At 35.0% G+C, this 24153-nt stretch overlaps 7 protein-coding genes across 9 annotated transcripts in view; 4 read left to right on the top strand and 3 right to left on the bottom strand.

The window, feature by feature from the left end:
- Window positions 1-308: 308 nt before the first annotated feature.
- LOC131803943 (WD repeat-containing protein 89-like) lies at window positions 309-2175 on the bottom strand. Its single transcript, XM_059125921.1, has 5 exons — window positions 2023-2175; window positions 1788-1959; window positions 1151-1726; window positions 701-922; window positions 309-641 (listed from the first exon to the last, which is right to left on the bottom strand). The coding sequence occupies exons 1-5, from the start codon at window positions 2030-2032 to the stop codon at window positions 401-403; spliced, it is 1221 nt and encodes a 406-aa protein (XP_058981904.1). The 5' UTR covers window positions 2033-2175; the 3' UTR covers window positions 309-400.
- Window positions 2176-2397: 222 nt separating this feature from the next.
- LOC131803937 (probable nucleoporin Nup54) lies at window positions 2398-4750 on the top strand. 2 transcript variants are annotated; one of them, XM_059125913.1, is made up of 5 exons: window positions 2398-2631; window positions 2730-3110; window positions 3204-4138; window positions 4207-4326; window positions 4388-4750. In XM_059125913.1, exons 1-5 carry the CDS (start codon window positions 2577-2579, stop codon window positions 4607-4609), a joined length of 1713 nt encoding a protein of 570 aa, XP_058981896.1. In that variant the 5' UTR covers window positions 2398-2576; the 3' UTR covers window positions 4610-4750. The 2 variants fall into 2 exon arrangements, with proteins under 2 accessions (XP_058981896.1, XP_058981893.1); XM_059125910.1 differs by having other exon boundaries at window positions 2399-2631; window positions 2694-3110.
- A 3415-nt stretch (window positions 4751-8165) lies between these two features.
- LOC101895969 (uncharacterized) lies at window positions 8166-9758 on the top strand. Its single transcript, XM_005188817.3, has 2 exons — window positions 8166-8841; window positions 8907-9758. The coding sequence occupies exons 1-2, from the start codon at window positions 8821-8823 to the stop codon at window positions 9663-9665; spliced, it is 780 nt and encodes a 259-aa protein (XP_005188874.2). The 5' UTR covers window positions 8166-8820; the 3' UTR covers window positions 9666-9758.
- LOC101894936 (deoxyribose-phosphate aldolase) lies at window positions 9698-11487 on the bottom strand. Its single transcript, XM_005188811.4, has 3 exons — window positions 11325-11487; window positions 10666-11243; window positions 9698-10201 (listed from the first exon to the last, which is right to left on the bottom strand). Exons 1-3 carry the CDS (start codon window positions 11350-11352, stop codon window positions 9848-9850), a joined length of 960 nt encoding a protein of 319 aa, XP_005188868.1. The 5' UTR covers window positions 11353-11487; the 3' UTR covers window positions 9698-9847.
- Window positions 11488-14797: 3310 nt separating this feature from the next.
- On the top strand, window positions 14798-17919 carry LOC131803932 (uncharacterized). Of its 2 annotated transcripts, XM_059125893.1 has the most exons (4): window positions 14798-14896; window positions 14975-15005; window positions 15083-15263; window positions 17001-17919. In XM_059125893.1, exons 2-4 carry the CDS (start codon window positions 14995-14997, stop codon window positions 17625-17627), a joined length of 819 nt encoding a protein of 272 aa, XP_058981876.1. In that variant the 5' UTR covers window positions 14798-14896; window positions 14975-14994; the 3' UTR covers window positions 17628-17919. The 2 variants fall into 2 exon arrangements, with proteins under 2 accessions (XP_058981876.1, XP_058981881.1); XM_059125898.1 differs by having other exon boundaries at window positions 14867-15005.
- A 144-nt stretch (window positions 17920-18063) lies between these two features.
- Window positions 18064-20510, bottom strand: LOC131803930 (putative ATPase N2B). The gene is made up of 5 exons (XM_059125887.1): window positions 19807-20510; window positions 19306-19739; window positions 18980-19151; window positions 18647-18910; window positions 18064-18582 (listed from the first exon to the last, which is right to left on the bottom strand). Exons 1-5 carry the CDS (start codon window positions 20206-20208, stop codon window positions 18460-18462), a joined length of 1395 nt encoding a protein of 464 aa, XP_058981870.1. The 5' UTR covers window positions 20209-20510; the 3' UTR covers window positions 18064-18459.
- Window positions 18294-24153, top strand: part of LOC131803928 (uncharacterized protein DDB_G0280205-like) — a 30348-nt gene continuing 24488 nt past the window's right edge. The window contains exon 1 of the transcript XR_009342833.1: window positions 18294-18383. The gene's annotated coding sequence lies outside the window, so the exon portion shown is untranslated. The remainder of the gene's footprint in view (window positions 18384-24153) is intronic.

Here is a 24153-nt window from a genome sequence, read left to right as displayed (position 1 = left end):
AGTTACGACACTGAATACTGCAGTCAGGACGAGGAAGAAACTGAGGCGATGGAGCACTTACTCTGCCACTGTCCAACTCTTATAGGAGTGAGACAGAGGTTACTGGGTAAGCAAATTCTGCCAGACTTGTCCTCCCTCCGACATCGAGCCATCATTTCCTTCTCTCTATTCTATTCTCCTATTTTCTTAAATAAGGATAATGGACCAATAGGTCTCCGAGTGAAGTGGTTGTTTATACATCCTTTAACCTAACCTAACTTAGCGATTTAACAAAAGTGTATATTACAATGCAGATGAGTTTGAATTGTGGGTCCATTAATAAACAAAATTATTTATATTTAACTTTTATTTGTAGGAGTAATACATTCACAAATGTAAAAAATCATTTAGTCTATAAATTTTAATATGGATTTGCTTTATTGGATTTCGATTTTTTAGCTTTCAGTTTGCTTGATCCCGAACTATTAGTAGCCATATGCGAATCCGGTGTCCATATTGTGACAATACTTCCCTCGCCAGCAGTTATGAGTACATTTGTATTAGCATCGTAAACACTTTCTCGTACGATCTGTTTGTTACCATCCAAATTGGCAAATGGTAATAGTTTCTTATTTTGATAAGTTACCGAGCGCATAATTTCACTGGAATAGAAAATGTTTTCAATATTGCAACACATTGTAGGACAAGTTTTTTAACTTACCCCTTATTTAGGTTTGAACCTGTCAACAATAAAATTCCACCATCTGATGTGCTATGGGCATCGATGAGATTGCAATTGGCCGGACTCTTGCGCTTAATAATCTCCGTAATGTTATCCCTTTCGAATTCAGCCAACAAATCGCCCTCCTCTGATTCGTATACTTTAAAATCATTGGTATGTGTAATGCAGGATAACATGTCCTTTTCATATACGTTTTTATGCCTAAGAAAGAAAGTTAATATTAGTAAAGATTTTGGAAATGGAATTTTGTAAATTATTGATTATTATTTTAATATGGGATAAAGAAAAACTGCAAAGGCCATCAGCTTATAATCTTTTCCTTATGATCGCTTTACTGCTGACCTAGCAAGTAAATTTACATTGTATGTTTTTCTTAATAATAATTTCCGTTTGGAGGATAAACTAAATATAAACTTCCAATATCCTTACCAATTAATTTTATGCACACTACTCTCAGTGTTTATGGTTATGTTTAAGGCATCCTCCTCGCTAGCTTCTCTCAGGTCAAATGTGTTAATTAGGCCATCAGTTGAACCAGATGCCAGAATATCGGGGTTTTGTGGATGAAAGCGCAATGTGGTAACGTCACTTTGATGACAATCGAAATAGTCACCCATATGCTTCCGTTCCCTTAGATCGTAGAATACTAAGTACACGTTTGAGTGTAGCTCCTCGGTACCCGTACACAATAATCGGCTATTTGCATTACGATCAAAGCAGCATATATTTTTAGGTGCTGGTTGTGTTCCAATTATAGCATCATTTTCAAAACGTGCTTGCTCCTTCTGGGTTCTTAAATCAAAAAGTCTAACTATACCATTTGTTGTACCCACAAGTACCGCATTTGGGGTCTCATCAAAAAAGCGAACATCGCAAACTTTGATATTATTTTTAACATCCGGCAAAGCTGGGAGATCTAAGAACAGGGATAGGCCTCTTTCGGAACTAACATCGAGGATATGTACGGACGTGTCAGTTAAACCGGCTGCCAAACGCGTTAATGAGCTAAAATCGGGAAATATTAGTACATAGGGTGCTATAGCCAGTAACGGTTCCATGTACATACCTGTCTTTTTCTAAACTAAGGATATATTCTTTTTTCAGTGACAAAGCCGTTTCATCGAATAGTCTAAATTTCTGCGGATAGTGCTGTTCCAACTCGAAAGGTGTACATGTATCGCAGTCGTCCAAGACATCCTCTTCGGAATCGCTGCTAGCAGGCAGTGGAACATTGTCATCTGAAATGTATGATTGGAAAATGCATTATTATTGTATATTATTATATTAAAATAATATTTTACCGTCCAACATCGTAATTTGTTACTTTTTTCTAGAAAACGAAATGTAAACAATGCCCTGGAATGAAAACAAAGCTCAACACGTGCGTCAAGAAAGATATTCAATGCTATGAAGACAATAGGTTTGTCTTTCTAATCGATTTCCATTAACTTTAAAGATTTGGGGCCCAATCCACCTATACTGAATTATGTTTCTAATTATATATTTGTAAAGTAGTCAACTTTATCAAAGTAATCGTTCTTACTTAATCATTTCCAGATGGAGAAGAAAAAATGTATTTTCTTTTTTTAAATGCTGGTGCAAATATTAAAAAGACAAACCCTCTTTCTGGCTGGCTGCTATCAAGTCTACTTTTTTTTACATGTGGCAACTCCATTAAAACATTTTTGACATTTAGAAAATATGCATTTGTGAAATTTGTTTGTTGTGTGCGCCAAATTGTCTAAAGAGTATTTTTGGAAATTAATAAGTGAATAAGTGTAAAAGTCTCAAATTCGGAACTTAAAATCATATCTTTCCCAAAATCTAAAGATTTAATTGACGTTATTTCCCCAAGATGTCGTTTTTTGGAGCCAACAATTCGTTGGGTGCAACTAGCACCCCGGCTAAACGTGAGTGTGATCCGTTGTATATTTGTTGTTTTTGATGAGAATACAAGTTATTACTATTTTAGCTACCGGATTATTTTCCTCCTTTGGTACTGGAACAGGTACGGGCACAACATCGGCTTTTGGTACTACGTCGGCTCCCACACTTGGTGGGTTTGGTGGTTTCGGTTCGACGACAACAAGTACGACCACAGCACCGACTTTAGGAGGATTCGGAACATTTGGTACAGCTAATACGGCCACTTCATCTGCTCCCAGTTTATTTGGCGCTGCTAATACAGCTACATCAACTGGTTTTGGTGGTTTTGGAGCAACAGCTGCTAGCTCTCAAGCGCCAACGTTCGGTGGGTTTGGTACATCTACGGGTAATACAGCAGGTGGATTTGGTGGCTTCGGAGCGACATCTACCACATCCACAGCTCCAGCGTTTGGAGGTTTTGGCACTCAGACATCAACTGGAGGATTTGGATCCTTTGGAACAAGTAAGGCAAAAAATGGTGTCAAGACTACCATTTGCGTGTGACGCTTTTAAGAACAATCTGATTTTATACGTTTCTAACATAAATATTTTGCAGCGTTTGGGAAACCAGCCACAAATACAACAGTCACACCAGGTTTTGGGGGGTTCGGGGGTAACACCGGCTTTATGATGGGTCAACAGCAGCAGCAGCCTCCTCCCATCTCCGCGGATGAAGCTTTCGCTCAATCTATTTTCAATGTTTCCATTTATGGCGATGAACGGGACACAATCATCGCTAAATGGAATTACTTGCAAGCAATGTGGGGTATTGGTAAATCATTTTATTCACAAAATGCAGCACCGTTTGACATTACACCTCAAAACTATTTATGTCGGCTAAAAGCTATGGGCTACAGTCGCTTGCCAGGAAAGGACAATAAAATGGGACTAGTTGCACTGAATTTCAATAAACCCCTCGCCGATATAAAAGCTCAACAGCAACAGATAATCACTACATTGAATGGGGTTTTTGGTAATCGACCCAATTTACAAATAAACATAGAGTCAAGTAAGGAATGTGATGAAAAGAAAAGTCAACTTGTTATTTATGTTGAGGAGAGATCACAATTGGCACCCAACGATACAAAACGTATTTTGGCCACTGATTTGGCAAACTATCTAAATCAGGCCAATGTCAAGGGACAGCTAAATAATTTGGGTGTTTCAGAAGTCTTGGCTTTGGTATTGCCTGATGAAGATCAACTAAAGGAATACCTTGAGAATCCACCTAAAGGTGTTGATCCTCGCATGTGGCGACAAGCCAAGCTTGATAATCCCGATCCCACAAAATTCATACCGGTTCCAATGATTGGTTTCAATGATTTAAAATGGCGTATAAAGTGCCAAGAAAATGAAACTCAAACCCATACCTTGTATCTGCGTAAAGTCGAAAATGATTTAGCCGAGTTAAGACAAAGACATACAGCAGCAACTGCAAAAATAATGGAATACAAACGTAAATTGGCCGAATTAAGTCATAAAATATTGAAGGTGTGTATTTTTGGTATCCATATCTCTAACAAGAATATCACTTTAATAATTTTCGTTTTTTTTTTCAGATAATTGTCAAACAAGAATGCACACGTAAGGTTGGTTTGGCACTGACGCCAGAGGAAGAAAATTTACGCTCCAAATTAGAAAATATGCAAGCTCTTATATCGGCTCCCACACAATTTAAGGTATGCTATGAATATTCTCGTTGAAAATATCTGGTAATATTTTCTTTTTAATTTCTAACAGGGTCGTCTCAGTGAATTGTTGTCTCAGATGCGTATGCAACGGAATCAGTATGCCCTAACTGGTGGTAGTGAATATACCATCGATAAAGATTGTGAGGAAGAAATGAAATCCTTTTTGAGCATGCAACAAAAAGCAATGGAAGTTCTTACCGATACTGTAACGAAAGACTTGAAAGCTCTACAAATTATTATTGACGGAATGCCAGAATTGGTTCGAGGTTGATATCGTTTTTTCTGTTTTATTTATTTAGGTTTGTTATAAGAGTTTTTTGAAAAAGTAAATTCGAAATTTTTATGAAAAAAATAAATTGAAAATTACTTTCATATAAAAGTATGATGTTATACAATTTATTCCAAGTAAAAACTGGTCATTTCATTCGAAAAAGTAATAGACGGATTACGTTGACATGAAATAGAAAATTGAATTACGACATAGGGTGCAGATTAAATTGCCTTCAGTTTTCGTTCCTTCAAGATTCTAAAGATTAGCTACACAGACGAGAATTGTATATACATAACAAAATACATTTTAAGTATATACCTTAATATGTACTTAAATAGTATGAACTGAATTTTTTGTTCAATTTTTCATGAATCAAATTTACCCTAATTTTACTATATCTTCCCGTAAATTAAAAAAGAAAAATCAAGCAATATAACACATTTGCACCAATTTTACAAAATTTCCTAGTTGACTTGTGAAGTTGTTATGCTTCATGTCTAACTTTGAACTTGTCTTACTAAAAACAAAAGGAAAAATAACATACAATGATAGGAAACAGAAACAGGTTCACATCCTCAACATGTAATCATACGTACAATATCTTGTTTGATATGCTGTGACACCCATACATCTGCACTTCAGTAATGGGAATGTCAATAAACTTTCAAGTAAATGATCCAATGAAATTATTTCACTTTTCTTTGGTTGACTGAAACGGGGCTGAATGCTTGGAGTTGGGTTGACTGGCTACCTACAATTTACACACAATTAGTTTTATAATCAAATTGAACTCATTACACACATATGTTTAGGCCTACCGCATGTATTTTTGTTTTGGAAAAATCCTAAACGTATGATCCAAAACCAACAGAGGAAAACAGGTTGCGCATGCGCCTACATCTTAGCCTAAATATAATGCTCTCTTATGATGGTCTGGTTTTGTACATACATAAGTTATGTATGTCTCATATTTTTTGCTGCACCATAATACTAATATTTGTTGCAACATGTAATCAAAACACAATTTTTGTTGCATTTATGCGTATGTATGTCTTTGTGTTTCGTCGCTCAATTGTATGTACTGGGCAAGGAAAGATTTTTTTGTAACATTGAAAGTGCCACTTCTTTCTCAGCTAATGTGGAAAAATCTCACAATGAAATTTAAAACAGGTTAATTTTCCAAACGAACATGCAGAAAACAGCGCTGAAAGTCGTAATGTCTCTGCTAATACCCTATAGATGGTAATTTTTGCAAGACAAGAGTTATGTAATGTCTTAAATGAAAATTTAAATAACGATCATGGTGTATTTATTTATAAGGTATATGAATGAATTACAACAACCTAAAGTTACAACATTGTTGTTATAGAAAATAAATTGTCAATCAAAGAAATTAAATGATAAGGTCTTTCAGTCAATGTAGATTTAAAGATATCCCCAAAAATAGCTTTAGAATTGATCTGAATTAGTCTGATCGGAAGGTCTGATCTAAGAATCGTGGTAAGAATACGGATTGATCACAGCAGTATATGACCTCAAGATGGGGTAACAGTGTTCCTGATTACTGTAGACTATGTTATCCAACAAAAGGAGTAGTCTATTAGACATAGATTCCATCCTCATTTACAAGTTTGCCAAAAGCATACCCTGGCTGGGCAAACCGCCCTGATATCTGTACTTCTCTGTATAAACCCTTTCTCCTCTTTCTAGATTCGTTATCTCTCCTATCCCTAATAACTTTAATCTTCCAATGATGAACACAATGGGCCAAAGGTTTCCGAGTGAAGCAGTTGCCGAGTCATATGTCTTTAAACCAAACCAAATTTAACATTTTGTACATACGTTCTTTCTCCTATCACCTGTTCAATTTTAAATTGATTAAATTCTCAAAATTTTAAGACCCTACGAATTTAACACTAATTAACAAAAAAATTAGAGAAACGGTTAATTGCTTTATTAGATACTAGCTGAACATGGTGCGCTTCGCTACCACTTTGCTTTTAATATTTTGTTGTTTAAAAAAAAATCAAACATTTAGAAAACGGATATACAATTTTTTTTCCTTCATATCGATAGGTATGTCACGTGAACATTCCACATACAGTAGACCATGAGAAAAGCAGGAAAATGCTAAATTTTGTTCGCGTGCATGAGGAGTTTGTCTTTGCGGTTTATTAATTGTCATAGCAAATGCCAACCGTACAAAAAACTTGGTGCATCAAATACACGATATCAGGCGAAAATTTATAAATGAACTATATCCCAATCTGTTCCGATTTCAATATAATTTTAAAAATTTATTTCCAGATCTCATTTGGCAGAAAATATACAGGGTGAGATAAAAAAACTGGAACCAACTTCAGACTGCTGTCATATCTGAGCCACTCGTCAGTAACAGTCCATTATATTGTTTACAAAAGCATTTTGGTGAGAATATTTGGCTGGAAAATCACAAGTGGCTATCGTTAGAGCACTCCAGCATTTAAATATGAATAAATCGTTTTTGTCTCGTACCATCGCTGGTTACCGTGATACTGGTAGCGTAGCCCGACGTCAAGGAACTGGACGGAAGAAAACAGCAACATCAGCAGAAATGGTTCGAAAAGTAAAGAAGCGACTTGGTCGAAACTCACGTTCCAGTGGCCGAAAAATGGTTCGTGAGCAGAACATATCGCAATATTTCATTCGGCAAATATTGAAAAATGAGCCAGGGGTAAAGCCATTGAAATTCCAAAAAATGCAAGAACTTACACCGCAACAGAAAGAAAATAGACTCAAAAGAGCTAAAGAGTTGCTTCGCTTGGCCGAAAGTGGTGAACCGCCATAGTGGTGGTTTTCTCCGATGAAAAAACATTCGTTGTCTAGCAGTTTGTAAACAAACAAAATAATCGTGTTTACTTGCCAAGAGGTCAGCTGAAAATGTGCACCTTCGGATGGCCAACAGAACTCAACCCCAGTCATGGTGATGGTTGGGCCGCCATAACAGCCGATGGTCGCCCTCCGCTCGTATTAATCGACCGTGAGTTATTGCCGAATATTATCGCGAAAATATTCTGGAGGGTGTATTAAAGCCTTGGGCACGCAAAAATTTTGTCCGCAGACCTTGGACATTCCAACAGGACTCAGCACCATCGCACTCAGCACGCGCCACCCAGGAATGGTTACAAAATGAGGTTCCTCGCTCCATTCCAACGGCCACCGTAGATTTTGGTGGCCATTGGGACTATTGTGTCTGGAGTATTTTGGAAAGCAAGGTTGCCACTAAAAAATACCAAAGGGTCGATTACCTCAAGCAAGCGCTTCCCATCGTGCGACGGCATTGGCCGTTTGAAAGCCATAATTCGTGCCCAATTCGAACAAATCTAAACTTATTCTAAAATTTGAAAAAAAAATGTACAAATTATGGCGTTTGCCTTTGTTGCAGTTTTTTTATCTCACCCTGTGTAACCCATGGTACAATAAACTCAAGGTAGGACTATGATTTTATTTGTTTTTACTTTCTTGGCTTAATAGGTCAAATTTCTTTGTTTAGGTGTGTGTATTCTTTTCAATAATAAAAAAAAAATCAGAAATTCAAATTCTGGTGTTTTCAAACTTATGGTTCGAAAAAATCTGCAGTTTTTGTAGCGAAATTAAACTTTAGAGATTTATAGAACATGATTTTGAAATGAAATGTTGACCTTTCATTCATTTTTCGCTGTTTTCAATCAAAACTTCATCGGAACTTAACCCAATTAAATACGAGTTTAAAAAGGTGAAATATTTCCTGATAAATATTTCACAATATTCTTGTTTTAATTATTTAACCTGGAAAGTTGTCCTTTTTCTGAGAGTATTGAATGCAATTAATTAAAATTTAAAAACAACTGGAAATCTCAAATATTGATATAGGGTATCCTATAATCACCTACAGTTCACTTCAGCTACTATTTACCTGTTTTTCAATGCATTGTTTTTCTCCAAGCATCCCGAAGTAATGATATCTATGTTGGTGGTATGCGTGTGTGAGTTTGTGTGCTTTTAAACGAAGACTTCCGAGCTTCCGTTTAAACATCATTATGATGGCACATAGCATTTTGTGGTATAAATGTGGCTGTGGTTTGCATCTAGATTTACTACAGCAGTGACCAGCGGAGTTAAACGTGGATTACACAAAAACGAACGCAACTTTGCAACATCGACAGTGATAAAGAAGGAAAGCAATTCCAAAAATGTTTTTCAAAGTTTTTTTAGTGAGTGGCAAATATTATAAGTGTAACTAGAAAAAAAAATTAACTAAATGTGTTTTTATTTTAAGGTGTTCTTTATCGCGTATGTGGGTATTTTAGAAGGTACACCACCTCCATCGCGTAATAATAAAAATCCTCAAACGGAAGATTTACATCCAATGCATTCACATATGATAACGATTGAACGTTTGGAGGCACTTTTAAGGAGGGCAAGTGAAATATTCAAGCCTCATCTTGATGCCAGACAAATTGATCTGCCTTCATCAGAAAGCCAACAAGTTGCAGTGCCCATGCAATATATGCAGCCGCCCAGTCAACCTTATAACTTCTATTTACCATTATTTGATTATGACGATAGTGAAGAAACCCATCAAGTGAAACAACTTGATGGCAAAAGTCGTAAAATGGATATGTTTAGCCCACCTCCCAAGCCTAAAGACTCAGACTCTGTTGCTAAGAATTTTTATGATACAAAACCTAAAAAATCTCCTAAAAAATTTAATGCTGCCAATAAACACATCAACATTAAATGGCTGAATAACTATGAAAAGCAATTATCATCGCCTGGCAATAAACAAGCCATGCAAGTACCTAAAGATGTATACCTGATGAACGACGAACGCAATCGCATCAACTTTGATGACACTTTTTTCGCTGTGGATATGAAGGTTCCTGATAGAACCAATAAACTCGACAACAAACCTCAAAACGATGCGGAGCATGGTCAACATGAGGATTATCTTAATCAGGGCGAAGAGGATTTAATAGCAGCAGCTGCCATCCAAATACCATTAATTACAGATTTTACTTCCTTAAGGCGATTGTAAATTTTATACAAAGAAAATAAAATTTAAAGTCATTTAACTTATAAAATGTACATATATACACAACTTCTTTAATGATCCAAATATATTTGTAATGTATAATATTTAGTAGAACACAAAAATTACATTTACTTTACAAATATAACAAACGAAATTATAAACAAAACACTAATTGCACGTCATATTTAATAGGCTGCCACTGGTCCAGATTTGACTTCTTCGCCTGTTAAACCTTTGCGTACTACCTTTTCAATGTCGTCTAATAAACCAGAGGCACCAAAACGAAATAGGGCAGGTTGCAACCATTGATTTCCTAAGGTTTCCTTAACCAAAGTCATCCATGTGATAGCTTCACGTACGGTGCGCACACCACCGGCTGGTTTAAGGCCAACAATTTGTCCTGTTTTTCTTTGAAAGTCTTGTATAGCCCATATCATTACCAGACCCACGGGTATTGTGGCATTTACAGATTCTTTGCCGGTGGATGTTTTGATGAAATCAGCACCAGCCATCATACAAACCATGGAAGCTTTGTATACCTAAAAATAAAAAATATGTAAGTTATTCGGATTTGTTTAAGACGAATAATTTTTTAAATGAAAAACATGGACTTTATACATCTTTTAACGAATAACTTAATTTTGTATTATTAATGGAGGATTATTTTAAATCACGGTAAACCTAACGTGTACGTTATATTCTGTCCTATCGAAACGTTGAAGTTATATAAAATATCGGAAGTAAGTTCAATGACAATATTAAAATATAACATATGTGGATGGCTGTAAGTGTAACAATAAAACACATAGATCGGAATTTTATTGTTTTCCACTAATATGAACTATGCAAATTGCGGTGTATTTTATATGCAATCCCCTCTTCTCTGAGATATGTCCTGCGCATTTCTATTACGGAAACGAAAGGTCCTTAAATTACTTGCACTTATGTATTCGTTATTGATAAAAAAAAATGGGAAAATATGTATAATTGCATAGGCACTTACATTTTCCATAGATCCCAATTCTCCTATGGCCAAAATAGTTTTTAAATGAGCCTTATCCCCACAGGCCTTACGCATTTCACACACTTCATCGTATAGCTTCTTCCATTGTCCCGTCAATGCCAATTGACGATTTATGACAATATCAATTTCCTTGGCACCCGATTCAATGGCAAATGTTATTTCCTCTAAGCGCGTTTTCAAGCCATACTGGCCGGTGGGAAATCCTGTTGCTACAGCTGCAATTGGTACATTCGCTTTCAATTGTTGAAAACAACGTTGGGCGTCCGCAACTCTTGCTGGATAAACACATACAGCTCCCGTGTGGATTTGTTTTAATAAACTGGGCTCCACACAATTCTCCAATAAATGCAAAGGGAATGGAAAGGCAGCTCTATGACAAAGTCGTCGTACATTAGCTTCTGTATCATCACCGGCCAACGTGGTAAGATCGGTAAGTGTTAGTGCCTTCAGTGCCCAGACTACCTCATTGAGACCACTAACCTTACCACGCGATGAAATTTCTTTAGAGATTTCTTCGAGTTGCCTCAACGAAATTGTCACCTTCAATAGTTCAGCGTCTGTAATGTTTTGTTTACATTTTGATTTAGTGACAATACATACATATATTTCTAACACTTATGGAAGAAAATTTTACTCACCGAAGGGAAGAATTTTATTTACTTTCATTTTGTTCCAATTCTTTTTCCTAATTTTCAGCTAAAGAACTATGAAATAAAAATACTATATTTTGATCAGAAGAAATGTGGCCAGTCTAATAGGTTGACAATAAAAACACACACGCATTATCGGTATGTATGTGTGGGTGTGAAGTGATCTTATTACATAGTATAATAAACAGGGTAAAGACTTTTCATTTTGATAGTAAAAACTTTAAGGCCGATTTTTACATCTTTCCGATAGACAAAAAATATTATGGTGCAGGACAAATAAATCGTTTTTCGTTATAACATGTTTCAATTATGTATGAACTGCCCGATAAGCAAAAGGTCGGACTATTTTCCTTATATCTTTTAACGTAACATTTACTGAATTCTTTATGTTGATAAAATGGCAATGAACTGTTTCCATATGATTATCCATTTTCGATATAGACTCTTTTTGCAGAAATACAGACAAATCACAGGAACGAATTCGGTACGAAAGTGATTTCAATTTCGTATTTAGCCTCTTCAAAAATCGTAAAACGCAAGATTTTTTCAGCTTGAAACCATTTTTGTTTTTGCAAATGAAATTGTATTTTTATGGAAACTTGTGACTTCAAAACACACAAAGTTGTCTTAATGACAAATACACAATTAAATTTACATATTTTATATTTTTATTTAAAATAATTAGCAAATTTTAATGGTTTCTCAATTGACGAAGCCATTTGTTAACAAAGTGTTGCCACATTTTTTTTTTTTGAAAATCACTTTTTTCTTTAAACAAAAATTATTCATCTGTGAAAACCAAAAAATGTGGTATTACGAATAATAAACTGAAGCAAAGAGAAAAAACAAAACATAAAGAACACTCAAAAAATAATTTTTTACAAAAATTAAATTATCTTAATATATGTAAAATATGTATTGTGGAATACTGTTTAATCAATTAATCATTAATTAGTATTTTAGGGGCAGGCTCAGGGATTCAGCACAAGAAAAAATTGTAATAGATTTTATGGAGAGCCATAGATTTTAGAGGAGCTATGTCGAAAGTGATCGAGTGGTTGCAGAAACAAGTTTGTCACAATTCCTCGTAACCACCCACCAAAGATGGCAATGGGTGGAAAAAGACATGATGTGACTGGACAGTATACGTTAACAAGTAAAAGACTGAAAGTTCTGCAGTTCGAACTTTGAATACCCTCCAAAATTTGGAACAAATTTGGTAATTTTCAAAAAAAAAAAAAAAAAAAAATAAGATTAAACGCAGTAAGTTTGAACTTTGAACACCACTTGGTACGAATTTAGAAATTTTCAAATAATAAAATTCTTAAAAAATTCTGTTATAATTTTAAAAATACCGAATATAGCCGTTATATTGGGGTATATACGACGTGAAGCTACATATGCATTGTTTGTCATAAGCCACTACCATATTCAAATTCGAAACTTGAAATAAACGGTGAGCAATGTAGCTTAAATCATCAAAATATCGTATATAGGGAGGTACCGTTATATCGGAGCTGTGCGAAGACCTGGACCAACATAGACAATTTTCTGTGATAGGCTGTAGTATCCATTACAAACTCTAAATACGTAATTTGAAACAATTCCGGTGAATAATGACGCTAAAATCATCAAAATACCGAATTTTGGGAGGTACCGTTATATGCCCGTTATAGGCCCATTTACGAATTTAACCTGCCTACTGGAAAAATAAACACGTGTACAAAATTTTAGCCTTCTATCTCAATTCGTTCGAAAGATAGTGTGATTACAACAGACAGGCAGATGGACACATGGTACAATGCATGGTACAATGAATATAAGGTAGGCTGACTTTGAAAAAATTGCAAGTATAGAGGTCTACCTGTTTGGCTTGTAATGTCAGAATTAGTATAAAAACAATATAAAAACAAACAACTTGTTGCATTGATTTAGAATAAATAATTTAAAACCGCGAAATTTCTTTTCAAATTAATGTTTTATATATCTCTTATGGTTTATTTCGCGACAAAAACTGTAGATTTTGTCGATGCATACGTCGCAATAAGCAATTTAAAAATACCCGAATTTGAATATTTTCTGAACAATTTTTTTATTACTGAAAAGAATACACACACATAAACAAATGAAATTGTCGTATTAAGCCAGAAAAATAAAAAAATTAAAATCATATGGTAGTTCTGCCCTATCTTGAATTCATTGTACCATGGATGGACAGACAGACATACGGACTTAGAATTTTACGCTGATCAAGAATATATATATACTTTGTTGGGTCTGACATGAGTATTTCGAGGAGTTACAAACCGAATGACAAAGTTAATATACCCTCCACAGTATGGTGGAGGGTATAAAAATGACGTGGCTTTGTCAATTGAGCTAATTAAATAAAAGATTAAAAATGTAAATTTAATTGTGTATTTGTCATTCAGACAACATTTTTATTACTTTAAATTGAGTGTTTTAAAGTCACAAGTTTTCATAAAAATACAACTTCACTTGCAAAAACAAATGTGATTTCAAACCGAAAAAAGTGCGATTTACATTTTCTGAAGAAGCTAAATACGAAATTAAGATCACTTTCTAACTGAATTCGTTCTTGAGACATGTCTGTATATCAAGAAATGGAATTAAATCACAAAACGTCACACCGAATTTGACATTAGTAGTATAGAGTCAAATCAGCAGGGGTTTGCTGCTACCTGTAAGAATTATACCATAATGTGCCAGGAAATTATATTTGTTATGTCTACCACTGTAAACGACTGAAACTGTTTGACATATTAGGTGTGTCTGGTTACTTTTCCTGCAGGAATTGTCCAGCAACATCTTTCTGAGAGAGTAAGGTAGTTTTATTCTCTTTTGCAAGGAAATTGCGAAAAGTAAACAGACAGTATTCCTGCAGAAGCTTACAACTAATCAGCTGATTTGTCAAAACAAACCAATTTGTCCCCCATTAAAAGATTTAAAATAAAGGAACCACCACCAATTTTACAAGTTTTATAAATGAAAAGAAAATTGGCAATAAAATAAAAATATGAGCAATAAAAGAAAAATAGATTTAATGTGTTCTCCGGAATCCTTTAAACCTGTTGCTAATGGCATTTGTCTAAAAATGTTGGAAATAGTCTTTTATTTTTTTATTACATATTAATATTTATGTTTTTCACATTTTGTAAAGTTGTTCTCCAAAAACAATTATTCTTGCTAATTCCAAAACAATATTTTCAAATTAAAATCAATCAAATCAACACAAAAAGAAATAAATAAACAATAGAAAACATCTGATTGAATATCGATGTATGAGAAGAAGAAGAGTTGCAAGAGATTGCAAGAAGAAATTTGTCCAGCAAGAATTTGCAAACTCTCACTGAAAGAAATGTCAAAATTTCTCTCTCCAACCGCTCTCTTTTGCAGAACTTTCGGGTTAACAGACGACTTTCAGTAACAATTGTTACAAATTTTAGGGTAACCAGACACACCTATTAACACGTTGGGTAATTTGTAACCGATTTCAGCATTCATAACAACGGAGACACGGAAAAATATCCGACTAATTGGTGAGTTTTCATTTTCACGAATTCTTTTCGACAGTGGAAAATATTGATAGTTTCATGGACACGAATTCTTTTCGACAGTGGAATATAAAATAACACCGATGATCAACATGTAGGTATTAATATATTTATTGGGTGAATAGTGATTTTAAAATGCATTCTCTGTCTGGTTTGTTTTATAATTATAAGGAGGATTCGAAAATCACAAACACAAAGTGATATTCTTGTTAAACGTATGAAGGAACACCCCGAAATGGTTAATGGATTTCCGAAAGGCAAGAAAAAAGAGTCTGATGAGTTTTGGAGCAAGCTTACAGTGGAACTCAATGCAAATGGACCGCCCTTTAAAGAGACCGCCACATGGAAAAAGGTAAACTGCTGAAAATAGACGTACATACAAGTCTTCTTCCGTGTCAACCCTCATAAATGACCAATCACAACAAGTATGGAAATCATAAGTTGGGTTTATTGCAATTTTTGGATATATTAAAAAGCCTTTTATTCTAATATAGCTATAGCTCTCATATCAATCGGAAATTTTTACCATAGATATATCTTGGCCTCCAGATTACAAATATGTAAATTCTACGAGGTATTCATAACCGGTTTTCCGATTTTTTGAACCAAAAGTTCGGTAGAAAATGTAAGCTTAAGAAATAGCCTTTCGAATGATGTATCATTATGCTAGATGCCGAACCAGGTTTGGGAGTTAATTCAGATCGATCCGATAGTTGTAGCTAAATTAGGTTTGTTATTTATTGTACAGGGTGAGATGAGAAAACTGCAACCAATTTCCGACTGCTGTCATTACTAAGCCACTTGCCCGACAGCTGTTAAAATTACTCCAGTGACAGCTCATTATATTGTTTACAAGCATACAAAAGCATTTTGATGAGAATTTTCCCGAAAAAAAATTATTCGTCATGGAATTCAACCGCAACAGTGTGATTTCTTTATATTTGGTTGGAAACCCACAAGAGGCCATCCTTAGAGCACTTCAGCATTTAAATGTAAATAAATCGTTTGTGTCTCGTACCATCGCTCGTGATACTGGTAGCGTAGCCTGACGTCAAGCTAGTGGACGGAAGAAAACAGCAACATCAGCGGAAAAGCAAAGAAGCGACTTGAACGAAACCTGCGTCGCAGTGGCCGAAAAATGCCTCGTGAGGCCAATATTGAAAAATGAGCTCGGGGTAAAGCCATTGAAATTCCAAAAAGTGCAAGAACTTACACCGCAACAGAAAGAAAATAAACTCAAAGAGCTAAAGAGTTGCTTCGCTTGGCCGAAAGTGGTGAACTGCCGAATTTGCTTTTCTCCGATAAGAAAATATTCGTCCAGCAGTTTGTAAACAAACAAAATGATCGTGCCAAAGAGGTCAGCTAAAAATGTGCACATTCGGTTGGCCACCAGAACTCAACCGCCGGTCACGGTGATGGTGTGGGCCGCCATAACAGACGATGGTCGCTCTCCGCTCGTATTAATCGATCGTGGCATCATAATAAATGCCGGATATTATCGCGAAAATATTCTGGAGGGTGTATTAAAGCCTTGGGCAAGCAAACATTTTGGCCACAGACCTTTGGGCACTCCAACAGGACTCAGCACCATCGCAATCAGCACGCGCCACACAAGAATGGTTACAAAATGAGGTTCCTCGCTTCATTTCCAGCGCACAATGGCCACCAAAATCTCCGGATACTAATCCGTTGGACTATTGTGTCTGGAGTGTTTTGGAAAGCAAGGTTGGCACTAAAAAATGTCAAAGGGTCGATTACCTCAAGCAAGCGCATCGCCGGGAATGGGCCAAAATACCGCAGAGCAACATTTGGGCAGCGTGTGACGGTTTCATTGGCCGTTTGAAGGCCATATTCGTGCCAAAGGTGACCAATTCGAACAAACCTTAACTTATCCTAAAATTTGATGCTATTTCCGACATTACTTGCTTTCATTCAATAATTTAAAAAAAATTGTAAAAATTATGGTGTTTGGCGTTTTCGCAGCCTTTTTATCTCACCCCGTATATAATACAGTTTTAACTTGATACTTGCTTACAAAAGTTCTTATCCCCTGACTGGGCTACATACATATTTGTGTTTTTCTTTCCAGACTTGGAACGATTGGAAAATATATGTACGCAAAAAGGTCTCCGTTTACAGGCACTTAATAACGACAAAGACCGAAGTAGAGCTTCTTAATTTATTAGGTATGGCAGAAAAACGTTTACCATCACCTGCGAAAAAAAATCTCGAGGAAGATAATGTGATCGATGACACCTCATTATGTAATATAGTTTTTGGAGTCGATGATTCGAACAGTTCAACGGACAGTTGCCGTTCCAATAGCAATGAAAGTCCCTTGCCTAAACGCAAACGATTGCCATCTTCACAGGAGAATGAAAACACCGTATTAAGTGATACTTCAATTAAAGAAGATCTGATAGGGTTTCCTTCGCGTGAACCTTCACAAAATGCTCAAGATATCCCTAGTAAACAATCAAAGGTAGAAAATAAAACTGCCCATTGTTTTGACCGTATCTTCAGCACCTTAAATGACATTTATAAAATACAAAAAGAGACGAAAAAAGAAAATGAACGCCATCACAGAGCTATGGAGGAGTTGTTGCGAGAAAAGAATATGATTAAAATGAGGTCTTTGGAGCTACAAGAACTAAAATATAAATTTGAAATGGAAAAACAACAAGGCAATGATGTTGTGCATGGCACAAAACGTTAATAATGCTTTGCATTCACTTAATACATTACTTGATGAATTGATATTTTAATTTTCAAAATTAATATTCCAAATGAATTTGATATGTTGTAAGAAAATGTTAACTTCATATTTTGTATGAAGATAAAATAATTGCTATATTTTAAATATTTCATAGGAATGTGAAAGCTATTTATGGATTTTGATCTACTTCTTAATTTCGCAGAAAATGAATTACAGTTGCTTAATAGTTTGAGTATTATAAAATAATAAAAAAAATATGAAATTTTCCTATTTCATGCTGTGAAAAACAAAATTGAAATATTGTTGAGTTTTGTCTTTGTTAGGGCGAAGATCACATGCTTCGGACTTTATTTGCTTTAATTTGTTCTACTTAAGCTCTAAAACCTATCTTTTTCTAATAGCTCTTTTCTCTACTTTCCAAAGCACTTGCCATGTAAGCTATCCATACCAGCAATGTCCAACCAACCAACCGCGAAATGCTTCGAACAGTGGTGAGAGTGTTATAGCGTATCTCGTTCTTTTCTTTCACTGCAAACTTTAACCCTAGATCATAATTGTTTTTTTTTTTAAATAAGACTTTTATTTGTCAATTACATTTGTAGCATTTTTCTAATTTGAAAATTGTCGATAAAATCATCAATATAAAATTAACTATTATAAGTATAATGGAAAATCAATGAGGTTTTTCTAGTGCGTCATCGTCGTTATAATGAAACACATAAAATTTAGAACGCATAAAAACATTTTTGAACTATGGTAAGTACTAAAGAAAATTTTGTGACGTGCTTTAATACAGGTTAATTATATTTTGGAATTAAGTTGTACCCTCGATTTAACGATGTTTGGCCCATTGTTCCCAGTATTCCTTTTGCTGCATTTCATATAAACGAGATAGAGTTCGATCAAAGGCAAACATTTCTTCCTCGCCAGTGAAAACACTTGCCGACGTATCATTCTACAAAGAGACAAGGATTTGTAACTTCAATTTGACCATCTTATTTCAAATATATTTTACTTACCACTGTCAACTTTAAGTCGTCCATAAGCATGCGCTGCTCATCCGCTAACGGCTTGCCATCTGGTTTATCACTAAAATTAAACAATTGATCTAGAGGAACTTCGGCAGAAATTACGACACGTACACGATTGTCGTATAGCGTATCAATGAGAGTTATAAATCTACGCATTTGTGATTTAATTAAAAGTGTCATTTGAGGTACATTGTGTATCAGCACAGTATGGAAAAATTGTCCTATCTGTATATAATCACTTCCTCCCAGGGGCTAGAGTTCAAATGAAATAAATGTTTGTGAATATTTCGATTGATATAAATTAAGCATACTGATCCTTACCCGATCACATAATTCTTCAAATGTGCTATCTAAAACTTGTCCACAGGTACGCTGAAATGTTAAATCACGTCCAAAGTGAGTTATGGTACGTGGTCGAATGATATCGTTTTCTTGCGAGCATAAAATTTTAAACATTCGTTCCATTTGAGCCTTTGCATCTGTTTTGGAAATACTAAAAATAAGAAGAGAAGTAAACAGATTAATGTTGGCAAATATCTTTATGATGAAAGTAGGTGTAATTCTTAATTTTCCCAGTTTAAAAAAATGCACAATATATGTAACAAATATTATCCACAAAGTAAAGATATTTTTTACCATGCACTTACACAAAATAGTTCGTATCCCCCGATTGGGCTATACGTCGATAATCCACACCACTATCTAAAGCCGAAACATTGCAACGATTAAGCAGAACTCCAATGAAAGGTATAAAATTACTGCGTTGTAAACCATTTTTATACAAATCATTTGGATGACGATTACTGGTAGCCACACACACGATGCCCTCGTTAAAGAGATGGGTAAAAAGACTTTTCAAAATCATAGCATCAGCTATGTCTGTCACTTGAAATTCATCGAAACATATTAACCACGATTCGGCGGCAATCATTTCAGCCACCGGAAGGGTGGGATCAAATGGCAACGGTTTTTCCGAATTGAAAGCACGATCTTGTGGACCACGTTCCTGTTTCACCTGATGAATGCGAGAATGCACATTAGACATGAACGAATTAAAATGTACACGTTGCTTTTTGGGAATCTGTAATGTGGAAAACAAGTCGTTGTGTTAAGGTGTTTTGAAACAGGTTTATACCATTTTCACCTACGTCTACACAGCAGTCATAGAACATATCCATAAGTGTTGTTTTACCACCTCCGACGCTTCCATATATATACAGCCCTTTTGGTGCAGTTTCGTTGAGCAGCTCAATTTTTGGTGCAGCTTGTTCCTTTTTCAAAAATCTTCCAAATAAACCACCGCCACCAGACGTTTGGGCTTTTACAGGAGAGGGCGTGTAATTCTTTATGGCATGATACAAATTCTCCAGGTCTTGTGTGGTGGCCTTCTGAACTTTATCGGGTAACAATTTTTTAGATTCAATTCTCTTTTCATATGCTGACATGGGTGTGAGGAAACGCCTAGTCATCTTTTGACTAGGTACTGAGAACAACAGTACCTGGTGTTTGGCTTCCACCACTAGACGAACACCTAATTTGGACGACAACATCTTGGCCGTTGTCACCCTTTCTTCACCCTAACACGTAACACTAGCTCTTATATAATAAGTTTGTCGTTCAAATCCAGAATTTGTTGCTTTTGCTCTGTTCCGATATTGGATTTCGTCAACTATTTTCCACTAACATATTACATAAATACGCGGGATGCACTTCTGTGGCGAAGCGTTTTCTTTTTTTTGCTTTGTTGTGAATTGTTTCAAGAGCAAGGCAAATCTTTTGCCCACGGGCAGCCGTGAATTTTTTGTTGGCACGTCTTCGATGTTTCCTGGTTACATTTGACATTTGAATAGTTTTTGTAAACAATAACAGCTGTTGTTTATGTTTACATTTCCATCCACAGATGGGAGTGTGAATATCTTGATATTTAACGATAAATGTTAGTTTATACATCATGTCATGCGTATTATCGAATTTGTCATCCCTAATGGTTGTCAAAGAGTTTTCTTGCTACAATTTTTATCGTTCTGTCAAACCAATTTTGAAATTGAAAATTTTAAATGAAAATTTATTTAAATTCGTTAAAATTGAATTAAAATTTTTGACATATCAATATTCCCAAGCTTTGATGCATCTACCTGTATTCTTCTACCATAATTGTTATGTTAAAATTTTTGAATTTTGACAAGGATACTTGTCGGTAGATTTGAAGATATGAACCTGGCGTATTTGGGCAATACGGGCGTAAAAAATATTTTACCATAGTGGACAAGGTGAATATGTGTGTATGTTACGTTGAATTTTAGGCAAGTCTGCAATAAAAGAAGAATTAAAATCAATGAATAAAAAATCGTATTTTCGGGTGCGCATTGGAGATATTAACATGGTAGAAGAATACAGGTAGTTGCATCGATACAGCTGCTGGGACAATGAACTGTCAAACAGATTTTGAAATTGAAAATGTTGAATGAAAAATTATTGTAATTTGTAATAATTGTTGAAAAATGCATATTATAACAACCTCCGATTGGCGCCACATAAGAAAACATATAAAAATCTACTTATTTTTGACAAAACATTTAAAAATTTTTGACAATTCAATGTTTCTAAGCGTTGGTGTATCTACAATGGATATTAACCTGTTTTGCAATGGAACTAAAATTTTGAATAGTTTGCATCATATTTTTGAAAGGAAATCTATGTATATTAATCGTCTCTCGCGCTTTTTAATTCATTTTAAAATTGAGGGAAAATATCAAATAAAGCAACTCGTCGCATTTAATTTTGAATAATTGTGATAAGAAGGGCTGTAATGCAGTAGTTTTACAAACTTTATTTGCTTTCTCATTGATGAAGTTTTTTGGTATTATAAGGAAAATCATAAAATATTATTTTAATTTGTTAATCTTACTGCAAGTAAAAAAGCTGTAAGTTCGGTCGGTCCGATCTTTGAATACCGTCCACCATTTGGAACGATTTTGGCAATTTTCAAAAAAATAAAATGTTGATAAATCATCAAAATACCGAATATCGGGAGGTACCATTATATGGGGGCTATACGAAGACGTAGACCTGCACAAAAAATTTTCTGTCTTAGGCTGTAGTATTCATTACGAATTTCAAACACCAAATGTGAAACATTTCCGCTGAATAATGTCGCTTAAATCACCAAAATACCAAAAAAAGGGAGGTACCATTATAAGGGGGATATGCCAAAACGAGGACCTACATCACCCATTTTCAATACCAAAAGTCCTGCAGACATAATACACATTTGAGTAAAATGTTATGTACCTACTTCATTTCGTTCGGAAGCTAGAGTGATTTCCACAGACGGACGGAGATCAAGAATATATACATGTTAATATGTTACAAACGGAATGACAAACTTAATATACCCTCCTCTGGTCTACGTTTTTGCATAGCCCCCACATAACGGCACCACCCGATATTCGGTATTTTGTTGTTTTTGCCACATTTTCCACGGATTTGTCTAAAAATTGGTATTTGCAGTTCATAATGGGTTCTTGCTCCGGTAGCAGAACAATGAATATTTAGGTCCACGTTTTCCTATAGTGTACATATAACTATACCCACCGATATTCGGTGACGTATACGCACTTAAATTTACAGCTGAACTACTGGGTTTATTATTGTGTAGTTTGGGAAATTTTCATTCTTTAGTAGAGCTACTATTTGAATAAGAAATATGCATACTAGCCCTATAGTTGATTACGATGAATTGTACATTTTTAAAAATAATCTGCCTTTGAATATTTTGAAATTTACAATCAAACCCGTATTGTACTGCGTCATCTATTCTTTTGAAATTAGCTAGGTGTTAGTATATTGTCGCCACTTCATGTTTTTTGCCGAATATTTGCCGTTACAATTTGAAATATGTGTCACAAAAGCCATGTAATTTGTTTGCTTGTTGTTTTTTTAGAAATAAACTCCTCTTTAGATAGGTTTGTCAAGTGCCGTTTTGAAAAGATCATTAATTATATCTTTAATATGCTAAAAACTCTTGTAGTTTGAGGCGTTATTGTTTCACCTCCCCACATAGACATACATTTAGCTCTTGGTATTTTCGCTGCCTTTACTATGCCAATTTTGGATATTGTACAGTGGTATGTTACAGCTTATTTTTGACTACAAAAATTGTCACACCATCAAAATTTTCGTCGGGGACCTCAAAATTGCTATGAAATTCTAAATTGATTAAAAAAATATATATTAATTCAATATCGTTGAACCTTGTGCCAGTTTAGAATGTTAATAGTCCCATTTTCGATGGTAGAATTAAGAAGGTAAAGTCATGCAACAACTTTTTCAAAATGATGCATTTGATAACATCTCATTGTCAAAATGTATATTTATGAATTCCGAGATGGGAACTTGTTTTCTATGCAGTGAAATCTGGCAAGGTAAAATACAGAAAATGCAGGAACGGGGAAGCTTATTTCAAATGACCTTTCCTTCTAAATATTACCATGGATGGAACTTTTTTAATAGCAAAACTAGTAGAAGAGAAAATACCAAATAGATGAAAACAACTTGTTGCCTATAATTTTGAATAATTCTGATGGAAGCGGGCTGTATTTCTGTAGTTTAACGAAGATGTTTTACCTTCTTATTGCACCATGCCTGTATTCTTCTACCGTGCTTTTAAAGACAGCATCATTTGCTTGAACGTCCGTTTAGCCATGCGTCCATACCAAGAAACCTTAATAAGGCCATTTTTTGAATTCTATGTCATAATTGACGATTTGAGTGTCAAATTTTGTAAAACTGCATAAATTATATTCTAGAAAGACCACAGTATCGAAATCGAAACATGCCAAATGTGTGTCATAAATCATTCTTTATTCATTCACCTTTGAAATCATTATCGATGGAATGGCATGGCCTGTCAACAAATCGTTTAGGAAATACAATTGCCCGAGAGCAGTACCGTCTTCACAATTCCGAAGACGAAAACCTGTTTGTAGGTCAGACACATTTGAGCTGCTGGCTTGCAGCTTTGCAACTTTTTTGTTGCCACTTTTGTTTGATTGTTTTGGTATGGAATGAAGAAGCTGGCTCATCTCATTCAGTTTTCAAATGGGAAAAAAAGTAGAAGAAATACAAAAATAGAAAATTAAAAAATAGAAAACCATAAGACATGTCTATGGCATGGTGGTCGGATGGCTCATTGTCTGATAGAATGGTCTCTAGGTCGTCCACTTGTTGTGCGTGCGCCGGCAGCTTCTTTCTTTATCGATTTCTAAACAAAATCACTTCTCTTTTTGTTTGGCGGCCAACAATACGGTGTCCGTTGCCCGTCCATTGGACCAATTGAAACAAAAACGAAAAATGAGAAATAGAAAATTGAAATCGAAACTTTTGCTGAATGATTTTATAGCTCATTTAACATTGCCAACAATTAAGTTTTTAAATTAATTACAAATTTTATGCGATTTATTTCAATTACGATAATTAAGAGCTTTAGCAAATTT

This window comes from Musca domestica, unplaced genomic scaffold (genome assembly GCF_030504385.1).
Source record: "Musca domestica strain aabys unplaced genomic scaffold, Musca_domestica.polishedcontigs.V.1.1 10, whole genome shotgun sequence".
In the NCBI taxonomy this organism is placed as follows: Eukaryota; Metazoa; Arthropoda; class Insecta; order Diptera; family Muscidae; genus Musca; species Musca domestica.
The sequence above is the reverse complement of the archived record's forward strand: the minus strand, read 5'-3'. Positions and strand labels throughout refer to the sequence as shown.

Bases quoted from the DNA above. Each gene is read 5' to 3' on its own strand.
- LOC131803943 (XM_059125921.1), bottom strand. The intron at 923-1,150 runs GTAAGGATATTG...TTTCTTTCTTAG, and splicing joins AGTGTGCATAAAATTAATTG to GCATAAAAACGTATATGAAA. The intron at 642-700 runs GTAAGTTAAAAA...TTTCTATTCCAG, and splicing joins GGTTCAAACCTAAATAAGGG to TGAAATTATGCGCTCGGTAA.
- LOC131803937 (XM_059125910.1), top strand. From the start codon at position 2,577: ATGTCGTTTTTTGGAGCCAACAATTCGTTGGGTGCAACTAGCACCCCG. The intron at 2,632-2,693 runs GTGAGTGTGATC...TTACTATTTTAG, and splicing joins AACTAGCACCCCGGCTAAAC to CTACCGGATTATTTTCCTCC. The intron at 4,139-4,206 runs GTGTGTATTTTT...TTTTTTTTTCAG, and splicing joins TAAGTCATAAAATATTGAAG to ATAATTGTCAAACAAGAATG.
- LOC101895969 (XM_005188817.3), top strand. From the start codon at position 8,821: ATGTTTTTCAAAGTTTTTTTA. The intron at 8,842-8,906 runs GTGAGTGGCAAA...TTTTATTTTAAG, and splicing joins TGTTTTTCAAAGTTTTTTTA to GTGTTCTTTATCGCGTATGT.
- LOC101894936 (XM_005188811.4), bottom strand. From the start codon at position 11,352: ATGAAAGTAAATAAAATTCTTCCCTTCG. The intron at 11,244-11,324 runs GTGAGTAAAATT...AAAACATTACAG, and splicing joins AAATAAAATTCTTCCCTTCG to ACGCTGAACTATTGAAGGTG. The intron at 10,202-10,665 runs GTAAGTGCCTAT...TTTTATTTTTAG, and splicing joins AATTGGGATCTATGGAAAAT to GTATACAAAGCTTCCATGGT.
- LOC131803932 (XM_059125893.1), top strand. The intron at 15,264-17,000 runs GTAAACTGCTGA...TTTTCTTTCCAG, and splicing joins AGACCGCCACATGGAAAAAG to ACTTGGAACGATTGGAAAAT.
- LOC131803930 (XM_059125887.1), bottom strand. From the start codon at position 20,208: ATGTTGTCGTCCAAATTAGGTGTTCGTCTAGTGGTGGAAGCCAAACAC. The intron at 18,911-18,979 runs GTAAGGATCAGT...TTTGAACTCTAG, and splicing joins TTGAAGAATTATGTGATCGG to CCCCTGGGAGGAAGTGATTA. The intron at 18,583-18,646 runs GTAAGTAAAATA...GTCTCTTTGTAG, and splicing joins ACGACTTAAAGTTGACAGTG to AATGATACGTCGGCAAGTGT.